The sequence below is a fragment of the Parambassis ranga genome, chromosome 20 (assembly GCF_900634625.1).
Source record: "Parambassis ranga chromosome 20, fParRan2.1, whole genome shotgun sequence".
Lineage (NCBI taxonomy): Eukaryota > Metazoa > Chordata > Actinopteri > Ambassidae > Parambassis > Parambassis ranga.
The window spans coordinates 6,704,424-6,716,184 of record NC_041040.1 but is presented as its reverse complement, the minus strand read 5'-3'; the positions used below and the strand labels follow the sequence as shown (position 1 = coordinate 6,716,184).

The 11,761-nt window shown below is 41.8% G+C and overlaps 1 protein-coding gene across 1 annotated transcript; it reads right to left on the bottom strand.

The window, feature by feature from the left end:
- Positions 1–3,041: 3,041 nt before the first annotated feature.
- On the bottom strand, positions 3,042–11,742 carry rab18a (RAB18A, member RAS oncogene family). The gene is made up of 7 exons (XM_028433094.1): positions 11,535–11,742; positions 9,608–9,663; positions 7,189–7,250; positions 6,825–6,897; positions 6,174–6,292; positions 5,738–5,804; positions 3,042–4,843 (listed from the first exon to the last, which is right to left on the bottom strand). Exons 1-7 carry the CDS (start codon positions 11,600–11,602, stop codon positions 4,674–4,676), a joined length of 615 nt encoding a protein of 204 aa, XP_028288895.1. The 5' UTR covers positions 11,603–11,742; the 3' UTR covers positions 3,042–4,673.
- Positions 11,743–11,761: the final 19 nt, after the last annotated feature.

Genomic DNA, 11,761 nt, shown 5'->3' with positions numbered 1-11,761 from the left:
CTGTTGCATGTAGGAATCTGGTGTTTGCTGCATAGGGCTAACTTTTCCCATAGAATCAGATATTTCCTATCTCAACAATTTAGGCGCGATAAATGCCTAAAAATGGCGAAAAACCAACATACAAACGTTTGTCCAACTTTTATGCATCGCTGGTCTGTAAAAATGGAAGCTGGAGAGTTGATATTTGGTACAATTATAGTGGTATTACCTCTACCAAGAAATACCATAGGTAGAATTGTGGCAGAGATGCTAACCCTACCTCTGGTTTAGGGTTAGGATTAGCGTCAAAACTAGGCTTAGGGTCAAATCTAGGGTTAGGGTTAGAGTTAGGAAGGTTGCAAAGTTGTGGTTCAATGTTTGATACATTCGGACCACTGAGACCATTACGGAAATGTCTCACTTGAGGCTCTATGTCTCACGACGGCCGAGATGCTAACCCTAGCTCTGCATTTTAGGGTTACGGTCAAAAACAGGGTTAGGGTTAGGGTTACGCAACACTTTTGTTTTTGCTCCCATGTTTCATGAGATGGACTTGAAGATCTAAACTTCATTCCAGATACACAATATTACCATTCCTCTCAAACATTGTTCACAAATCTGTCTAAATGTGTGATAGTGAGCACTTCTGCTTTGCTGAGATAATCCATCCCACCTCACAGGTGTGCCACATCAAGATGCTGATCTGACATCATGATTAGTGCACAGGTGTACCTTAAACTGCCCACAATAAAAGGCCACCCTGAAATGTGCATTTTGTTTCTGCTTTAGTGGCGGTCTGGGGACTCAGAACCAGTCAGTATCTGGTGTGACCACCATTTGCCTCATGCAGTGCAACACATCTTCTTCGCATAGAGTTTATCAGATTGTCTATTGTGGCCTGTGGAATGTTGGTCCACTCCTCTTCAATGGCTGTGCGAAGTTGCTGGATATTAGTGGGAACTGGTGCACGCTGTCGTATACGCCGGTCAAGCACATCCCAAACATGTTCACTGGGTGACATGTCCGGTGAGTATGCTGGCCATGCAAGAACTGGGACATTTTCAGCTTCCAAGAATTGTGTACAGATCCTTGCAACATGGGGCCGTGCATTATCTTGCTGAAACATGAGGTGATGTTCATGGATGTATGGCACAACAATGGGCCTCAGGATCTCATCACGGTATCTCTGTGCATTCAAAATGCCATCAATAAAATGCACCTGTGTTCTTCGTCCATAACAGATGCCTGCCCATACCATGACCCCACCACCACCATGGGCCACTCGATCCACAACATCACATCATCAGCATCAGCAAAGCGCTCACCCACACGACGCCACACACGCTGTCTGCCATCTGCCCTGAACAATGTAAACCGAGATTCATCCGTGAAGAGAACACCTCTCCAACGTGCTAGACGCCATCGAATGTGAGCATTTGCCCACTCAAGTCTGTTACGGCGACGATCTGGAGTCAGGTTAAGACCCCGATGAGGACGACGAGCATGCAGTTGAGCTTCCCTGAGATGGTTTCTGACAGTTTGTGCAGAAATTGTTTGGTTATGCAAACCAATTGTTTCAGCAGCTGTCTGAGTGGCTGGTCTCAGACAATCTCGGAGGTGAACCTGCTGGATGTGGAGGTCCTGGGCTGGTGTGGTTACTCGTGGTCTGCGGTTGTGAGGCCGGTTGGATGTACTGCCATATTCTCTGAAACGCCTTTGGAGACGGCTTATGGTGGAGAAATGAACATTCAATGCACGAGCAACAGATCTGGTTGACATTCCTGCTGTCAGCATGCCAATTGCACGCTCCCTCAATGCTTGTGGCATCTGTGGCATTTTGCTGTGAGACAAAACTGCACATTTCAGGGTGGCCTTTTATTGTGGGCAGTTTGAGGTACACCTGTGCACTAATCATGATGTCAGATCAGCATCTTGATGTGGCACACCTGTGAGGTGGGATGGATTATCTCAGCAAAGCAGAAGTGCTCACTATCACACATTTAGACAGATTTGTGAACAATGTTTGAGAGGAATGGTAATATTGTGTATCTGGAATGAAGTTTAGATCTTCAAGTCCATCTCATGAAACATGGGAGCAAAAACAGTGTTGCGTTTATATTTTTGAGTGTATATATATATATATATATATATATATATATATATATATATATATATATATATATGTATATTTACATGTGCGTGTATGTACTTAACTTGGGTCCCACCTGTACACAGATTCGATGCTTCCTGTTCCCCCTAGGTCAGTTTTTATCATTATTATTACTATTATTGCTCTAACACTATTGTAATAACTGGTAGTGGCATAGTTCTCTTTTTAAGGTTTATTTGCAGCTCTAAATATACATTACACAAATAAGGTATTGTTTTATTTTTAAAGGGGCTGAGATGTTCCTTAAAAGAATTTTTTTACTCAGCACACTGTAATGTTTCTCACAATGTGCCAATAAGAAGCCTGTCCTCAAAAATAAAGAATCTGTCAGCTCCCTCCCTTGAGTACTTGATGTTTTTCCAGTGTAGGCATGAGGAAACAGCAGCACTGCAGTTTAGCACATGGTTGGACCACATGAAGGCATCATTACGCTGTATGCCTCCGTTGTTGTTTGACTGAGACATATTTCCAGACAGCAGCCCGGACTGTGGTGGGCGATGAAGGATATGGTACAAGGGAAGAGTCCTCACTTTCACTGCCAACCCCCGACCCTTTCATAATCGCCCAGGAATTATGCACATCCCAGTTAAAGCACTGATAGAGTGAGTTATGGCTGTACTGGCGTTTCCTGAGACGTTGGCCAAAAAGATGATTTAGACAGATCACACGTCTCGGGTCTGAGGGTTCTTCGGACACTGTTTAAACACAAGTCTTCATTCTGTATGTGAGGAATGCAGAGTGAAAAACCCATCACCTAACAGTGACATTTCCAACATGGCAACGATGACAGCAGAGTTAATAGCCATCACTTGGACTTTTGAGCGATTTCAAAAAAAGGATTAGGCTTCCTATTAAGATGTGGCTCTTCAAATAAAAGAACACCAACATTATATTCACTTAAAAAAGAATTTTATTTATTTTAATACACTGGGCAGCTTGTAGTGAAATATGTTTACATTCAGCTTTACAATTCTTGCAGGAATTATCCCAATAAATTCTAAAATACACACAATTTACAAGGTATCAACATTTTTTCAGCACAAAAAGACAGCTATACCTCGGTTCGGTAAGTAAAAGCCTACTTTCTTTCTGTTTCATTTAACCATTAATTCAAATGGTAAACCTGGATGCAATGTTTAGCTAACATAAGTGTTTTTTTTTTTAATAGTAAATAGCCTCTTGGTCATTCACTGGACAAACAAACAAAACACAAAAAATGGCACAAAGATTTCCCATGCAATTAAAAAGGTTTAAAATAATTCCTGTGATAAGACATGCTTGGATCCATGTCGCTTTCACCGTCCCTGTTACAAGATCAAACCCTCAGAATTACATTTTCCCCGAGCAGATACCAGCACTCAGCACATACTACAAACATGGTCAGAGGTCATGGGTACAGTACATTTCTAACACTCTCTCAGATACTAACACAGAGATGGAAGCACTGTGAAATCCATTAGCGATGCGGAGCTCAACGCTTTTGCTTTGATTTTCCAAATTTAGTGGAAACACCCTTATGACTCACTGCCCTGTTTAATATTGAACACTTTTCCTTTGTCTCTGTCCAGTCAAAGGGATATATGTGAAAGACTGCAGCAGTCTTGTGATATTACTGATATTATCTGTCTGAAAGAGTGACTGCCAGGAGGTCACACCCCATTAAAGTTACTCATTAGAAAAAAAAAAAAAAAAAAGGCGTGCAATTTTAAGAGGGTCCCTCTTCTTCGACACCCAGTGGAAAGCTGGCCAGTGCCAGTCTCCATGATTTACACGCTCTTCAAAACACAGCAAAGGTTTGAAGTCCAAGTCAATAAAAGAAATAAAACGCCATTCCAAACACTTGGAAATAAATGAGGCAGTTGTGTGGACAACTGAGACTGTGACTCAGCGTGGTGGGAAGGATCACAAGAAGGCATGATAAGCTCCTCCATAAGCAGCATAATAATACTACAGCCTGTGCTGGGGGGTGGGGAGATGAAGCACAGAGCAGAGGAAAGACAAACACTGGAGAAAGGTAGGCCCTGCATTGATACAGATGTGCTTGCTAAGGCAAGGTGCTCCGAGGACAAAAAGCATGCTGGAGTCAAAAAAGAAACCTTGGTCAAACTAAAAACTTTCCATTCTCATTAACATACTTCAGAGATTTAGCCACATGTCTGACAAACTATTGCTTACAAGTCTGCACTGCTTTTAACTAAGTCAAATGAGTATTAAATGAGAACGGTTAAAATTTTGAGCAAGGTCCCAAAACGGCACAAAAACAGAAGACTCGCTCAAATTCCACCAACAGGAGGGCTGAGCTGTATTTGCATTTAGCGCGGCTTTGTTATTATAAAGTGTGCAAAAGTCTGAGTGGACACAGTGTGTGTGTGGACGGTCGACCCTTTCAGCTCAGCGGAGGGGACGCAGTCGGACCTCCACTGCCTTCATGTCTGAGGAGGACAACTCGCAGCAGGAGGGGGAAGGCTGTTCTTTCAAGTGTGTGTGTATGTACGCGTGTGAATGTGTTGACTGTGTGTTTTGTCTAAAATAGAGCGCAGTAACCGCCACAGCTTTCACCTCCCACATCTTCATCAGTTAGCTGGACTGGGCGCCCGTGGTTCTCGCTCTGCCATAAACCGGGTGTCTGGATGATCTTCTCCACCAGCTCCTCGAACGCACACTGAACGCCGTCCCTCGTCTTGGCACTTGCCTCTGAAAGTACAAAGTGTACAGTTAGGAACAGACAGAGACAGAAAAGGCAACGAAAAGAAGTGAGGATGGTGAAGAGGGGACAGATGGGCGTGTGTTCAGATAAAACATGCTAATGTCTGCATCTTGATGTCATCATCTGCTGGGCCTCCTGGCAGCAGTGGCAAGCGGTGGAAAATGTCTCACCAATAACTGTCAACTTTAGACACTAATAGTGGACCTTCAGGGGTTATTAAGGGATATAGTCAACACTTGCTGCAAAACACGAGAACATCCAGAAACACTTCAGTAGTATAATAACCGTTGGATAAGGAAATAAATCCTTCTTTAAAGGCCAAATCACAATTCAAATATTGGGAAATGACTCGGAAAACTTGGAGCAAAGGTTTAGAAATTAAATCATAGAAAGAAACTATAAAACCAGGCAGAACTGTTCAGACTTATCAGAGTCCAAATTCAAATTCCTCTCAAAAATAAAATGTGTGCACCAACAACATTCAAATGAAAAAAAATCTGCGACCTCAGAGCAACTAGAAAGCCATGATTGGCTCACGTGTGATGAGCACTCGAATATTAAACGACGTGTGGGTCAGTTTCGTCATTTACGATTTATGGCTTTTTAAATACATTATGCTGTAAAAAGACGTCTAAAATGTGAAAGAAGTAAAAGAACTGTTCAGTAAGGTTAAGATGAGGTGTCCAACAGATTGTTCTTTTTGAAGAGAAAAAAAGAGCCCTCTGAAGATGATATATGAATCTGGGGTTATAAATAGAACTATGCGAGCATTCCACAGCAAGTATGATAGTTATTTCAAAATCTGTTTCCCCTGTGTAATAGCCCGCTGTAACTCATGTGCCCAGAAGGCCTTTGTAGTGTGGGGAATCCTCCTGACTTACCTATAAAAAGCATGGAATGTTTTCGTGCAAACTTCAGCCCTTCAGCTCTGTCTACCTCGTGGTTTTCCTAAAACAAAAGGAGAGGTAATGGCTTATTTGAGGTCTGCCGGGGCGGAGCTGTCAGCTACTGTGGTCGTCACAGAGCAGAGAGGAAAAATGATTTTCACAGACAAAGAGCAGGACACAATAAATTCATAATACTCTACTTAGTGGGCATTTTTATCCCCACAGACAGATTCCCGTATGCTGGTAGAGGAGCAGCTGCCAGAAATATAGCTGTGCCACTCTCATTTAGTCCAGTAATTTGTCAAATGACTTTTTTTTAAACTATTTTTTCATCTCAGACACAAAAAAGTGGCAAAGGTAAAAATCACAATGTGCTGCTGATCTCTCATCAGACAGCCTTGTTGGAACGCAACCATAAAAACACACTTACCTTATCAATTTTGTTTCCCACAAGCATTTTGACGAGGTCGTTCCTTGTACAGTACGTCTCCAGCTCATTGAGCCAGTTGTCGAGCTTGGTAAAGGTTTCCCGCCGTGTGACATCATACACTGTGGGCCAAAGCAAATGAACAAGACGTGCTCAGATGAAGGCGAAACACATGCCCATTGTAGTTTCACAAAACCAGTTGACAAGAATGGCCGAGGCACTGTCTGCAGTGCCTGCATCTCTATGTCCATGATACAATGACATCACTATGCAAGAGTTCTTACTATTATGAATATTGTGAATAAAATCATTCAGTGTCTACTAAAACACATGGTTGCAGCGAGGCACCTTGTTTTTCTATATATCATTAGTGTGGTCAAAAACCATGGGCTGCAGAGGAAGTCTGTTTTAGAGGTTTAACCTATTTCCTGTGTGTGAGTGTGAGTGTGCATACATGCATGCCCAAATGAGGACTCTTAACTTAAAGGTATAAACAAACTTCCAGAGCGTGTGTGTGTTACAGGATGAAAAGTCATCACCCTCTTTACGACCAGGGCCTGACCGTAAAGTCAAGAGGGCAATACAAGCTACACACACACACACAAACACACAGGCAGGTGTTTGAGCAATGATGGTGTCAATAGGTTTGCTTACCCAGGATGACTCCTTGGGCACCGCGGTAGTAACTCGGCGTCAACGTTCGGAAGCGCTCTTGTCCAGCAGTGTCCTGCAAAACACACACACAGAGAACTCTGCTACTATTGTACAAAGTGTCTCAAACAGAAGGAAAGCCAAGACAGGCAGACATGAACAGCACAGACTCCTGTGTGTCCCTCAAGGATTAGAGGTAGAAATGGTGTTACATAAGCGCCATCTTCTGGAGACTTGAGAAAACTGCCAGACAGGAGTCAGTGGTCAGGAGTGTTCGATAATAAATATCTGCTCTGACTGACATTAAAAAAATTGCATATTTGTTTAATTAAAGTCTTGTGGAAAGATAACGGAGTTGGTGACTTACCCATATTGCCAGCTTTGCCTTGTTGCCATCCACAGAAAGAGTCTTCACTTTGAAGTCAACACCTAGACAAGGAAGAGCCAGTCAGACTGACATGATTACCTCATCCTGCTTCAGACCCAATATGATGACTATTACAGGTTCGGTCCATTACTGCCAAGAATATTATATCATGGCGACAGACTATAATTATTGATGATGAATTGTCAAAACATACATACCACACAATGTCTCTGAACTTCAGCTAACCCAGGCTATTCAGACTGGCATTATGCCTGTCTCATGTCCTGACGTTAAATTACGGTGTGACTGTGCATTCATATCCATTCACCACAAAGGGACAGTGTGGTTTAATGTCCTGAACTGAAACCAATACAGGTCTACATTTAAAAAAATACAAATCCCACCACCTGTGAAATGGCTCAAAGAACAATGATTCACCCCAAAGAATCCCAAAGGATAAAACATTTACATGAAAATAATAATTTCGTCCCCCTCCTTCTCCTTAACGAGTAAATCCCCTCTATTGCCTTTGTGCAGTGTCTCAGCGTGCAGAGCGTGCAGTATCTGGATGACATATCGGCCCGCATTTTAGCATCCTATGACAGATTTACCAGGGAAATGTTCACTTGTGATGGTCTTGTTTTTACATCTGGGACTGAGGAAGGGAGTTGGGTTTGGAAGAGAGATGGAGAAAGAGAAAGCGGGGCATGAAGACATGCACCATGTGTAGCACACACACTTACACAAATATACTGCCTGTTCGCACAGTCAATCACAACAACAAGCTCTTCTACCAGGAGGGTTGCTCAGACACTGGCTGCCAGACGCATGTGGTGATGAGTTTACACTAAACATTTCCCTGAACCTGGACCGGTCTCTCCGGTTCTAATTCGCCACAAATACAGACAGGCCTTTCCCAGGGAGCATAAAGTGAAGCATCTGTTTGCAATATCACAACACAACAAGATGCCACTAATGCTGCATGTCAAGGCCGGGCTGATTACTGCAGGCCAACCAGCTTGTGACAGAACCATAAACAGACCTTCATTGTATAATATAAATATACCACAGACACACTGCGTTCAAACACAAAGAGCTGCAGTCAGGGAGAAGTCCCTCCGTTTATATTTTGCTATTATGGTAGGAGCTAAAGCCATCAAGAAACATGGCTGCAACCGCCAACCAGCCAACCTTGCTGCTGATTATTTTTGCAGTTTATCATTTGCAACTCTAGGCCGATATTCTGTGTGTTAATGTGGGCAGCTAAGAAGAAAATCAACCTCAACCTAAACTACCCGTGATGGTAAGGACAGTGAAAGTAATATGGAAAACCGATAACATCTGTTTGGCAAAGCAGAACAGCACCGTTCAAGCCTCTCTTGGATTGGTCGTTTCAACAAAGACAGCATTGTGATTGACAGTATAAGCACGTTCCAAAATAACATTTAGTTGTGGTAGGAAAAAAAAATATAAAACACTATCAATCTTGAGTTGAACATAAAGCTATAACAGCAGCACCAGGTGCATCCTTAATGGATCAAATTATTTGTACTATTAAAAATAACTGATATCATTTACAGAGCCACTACAGTTTGGAGTAACCTCTACTTGTAAAATAATGTACCGCCAAGTTCACCAATTCAGATAAGATGGATAGCCTGGTCTGCTGCAGTTTTTTTCCCCCCATGCTTCTTATTAAGTTTAAAATAAATCAGAGCGCTTTGTGGCTGTGTGGAACTGTGGTGTCTATTACTTTCAGTTTGCCAAGCATTCATACCTCCTGTTAGCAGAACCTCCTCCTGACAGGCAGCATTTCTGAGCGGTGACCTCAGCTTTGCTTTGATTAAACATATCTGACTTATAATTTCAGTTTTAAATCATCTGCAGTAAATATTGGGTGTGTAATGATCACATGGAGCCAGCAGGATGACTGAGGCAGGTCTGATTCTGGAGATGATAAAAAGGATCCTGTCATTTTGTGGATTTGTTGTTTTAGGACCATGTACCATATCTGCCAGCAGTCTCTGCAGGGCTGCAGACTACAGACCACGTATCAGGCCACTGTGGCTCTCATTTATAGTTCTTAATCCAGACGACGTATTGGACAAATATTACACAAGAGTCACAAGAGTGATAAGATATTAGTTACAATATTGACTAATGGAATTGATGAGCTAGATGGCACATGTTTGGCAAATATTGGTCTACTACTGAGGCATGTTTTGTTATCTAATTGACATTTTAACCCCTTATAGTAAGTGTTAGTCCCAAAAATAATATATCAGCCATGCTCTACTGTGGAGGTCTGACTCTTAAACTGATATATCACTGATATATGACCATTAAAGTCACTCCTACCAAGCAACTCATAAAGGATTCTTTTCTTTCTTCTTTTTAGCTGAGATCACATGTTACTCACCTATTGTTGCCGACTGTTCAGGGTCAAATGTGTCATCTGTGAATCTCAAGAGGAGGCTGTTGACAGGAAGAAGGAAATAAGAAGATTAGGCCTAATTATGAATCACTACCAAACAGCAGAGCGCCTTTTTTTGCTTTTCTTTTGGTCTGAGGTCAGATTTCCAGCTGCCTGGCTCCTGCGGCACCAGACATGTCTAATTCTGTATCTCCATCTCTTTCTATTGATCACTTTTTCTCCTTTGCATTACACATACAAGCCTCCAGATGATATCACCATTAGGATGCAGTCATTTCTTAGCTATTAAGGCCTTAATCACAGGCCTGATGATGGGGGATAAGCTCACTCCTTTCTCCTGACCCGAACATAATTCTCTTATTTTTCCTCATGGGCCATCAGGAGTAGGATGCTGGAGCAGTGAGTGTTTACTGTTTGAGGTCCATACAGCCCGATGAGCTACTCCTGGAGACAGCCAAGTTAGAAATGTATTCTGTATAGGTCATTTGTTCGGGTAAAATGAGACTTGCGTATTCCCTGCCAAGAAGACATTTCCCTGATGACTTGAGCACATCCACAGATTGCAGGGAAACAAATTAAATATCTGTATACAATTGAAAAATTAGATTAGTCATTGCACCTACTTGATAATACCAAATAATGACATTTGAACCTAATTATAGTCTGACTTTGTTTATTGTATTAAGCAAAAGCCTATTTTTATAATAATAGTGGAAAATTGCTCTGTGGAAACAATGCCCTTGGCTAACTGACTAAATAGAAAGCAGCATACAGTGAAGCTGGCTACATTTTCTTCTATTTTATGGAAACGTAAGCAAACATAGGTCTGTGTTATGGTATGTTAGACCCCACCGTTCTTATAGAAAGGGGAAAAAGCCTTTTTTTATCTGCCAGTGGCACTTCTGACAAGTAGTATGAATGATTACAAACACTTTTCTTTAGATTATTTTTAACTTTCTGGCATAAAACCTGTGGGATATTCTCACATCTTTAGTATTGCTGCCTATCATATAGATGGCTGTGTAATAATTACTATAGAAAACACTTAATACACTTTACTTTTTGGGTGAACTTGGACACTAACCTTCCCTAAAAGATGATATTTTTGGATATATACTTCACTTATTGAAAGGGCTTACAACAAACCTTTGGCTGGCTCGTTATCCGTGTACTGTGGAAAGCAGCACATGCTGTACTTTATACCAAAGTTTGCAATGTGATGGTTGATGTCTCAGGCTGGCTATCAGGATTCTTTCATGCAGTCTGCACCACAGTTATGACTCAACAAGCGCTCTCTTTCTTTCTTGGCAGCAGGTCACACTATAAACATACTAGAGTAAAAAAACACATTACTCTGCTTGGAATATTAGGCTGATTTGTGGTTGTTAACAAGGACCTCTGATTACCATATAATGTTAGGGGCACTTGCATGGTTTGCAGCCTCAGAGGTTGCATAACGATGGGGAATATGTTTAAGTAAAAGAGATTAGCTTAACTATCAAGTTGCCTACAAGACAAAGAGTGACTGTTTACTACTCTTCTTCTTGTCAATGAAGGCTAGCTGACTTGGATAACATCACCTGACCATGAAGACACAGGGCAGAGAACTGATCTCGATTGCAACATCTTCAACCAGTGAGCAAAGATGATGTCACACACAGCTGCTGCTCTCAGCTAGCTAACGTTAGCTGGACCCTAAGTCTAAATTGTTTCGTGTTTTGTTAAGACAGTCAGATATATTTTCTAACAAAGACGATGACAAACAAACAAGGCGATCATTTTCGTTATCAGATAACGCAACATTATGCTAGTCCCCCCAAGATGTACGGTTTCTTCGCTAAGCTAAGCTGCTATGCAGCTAATGCTAGCAGTGAGCCACGACATCAATTTCTTGAAGACAACTTGAGCTTACCTGGACTTTCCAACACCACTCTCTCCTATTATCAATATTTTCAGAGTCGTTAATATGTCTTCTTCCATGTTCTTCTTGTGATATGTGTTACTAAAGATTATTGGCTATAACAGACTGGTTAAAGCGCCGCTGTGCAACTTGCGACCCTGTTTACTGCTTGCAGCAAAGATAGTTTGAAAGCGTTTTGACGAGAGGTCTCACTCCAACTACATCCGGTACGACTTGTT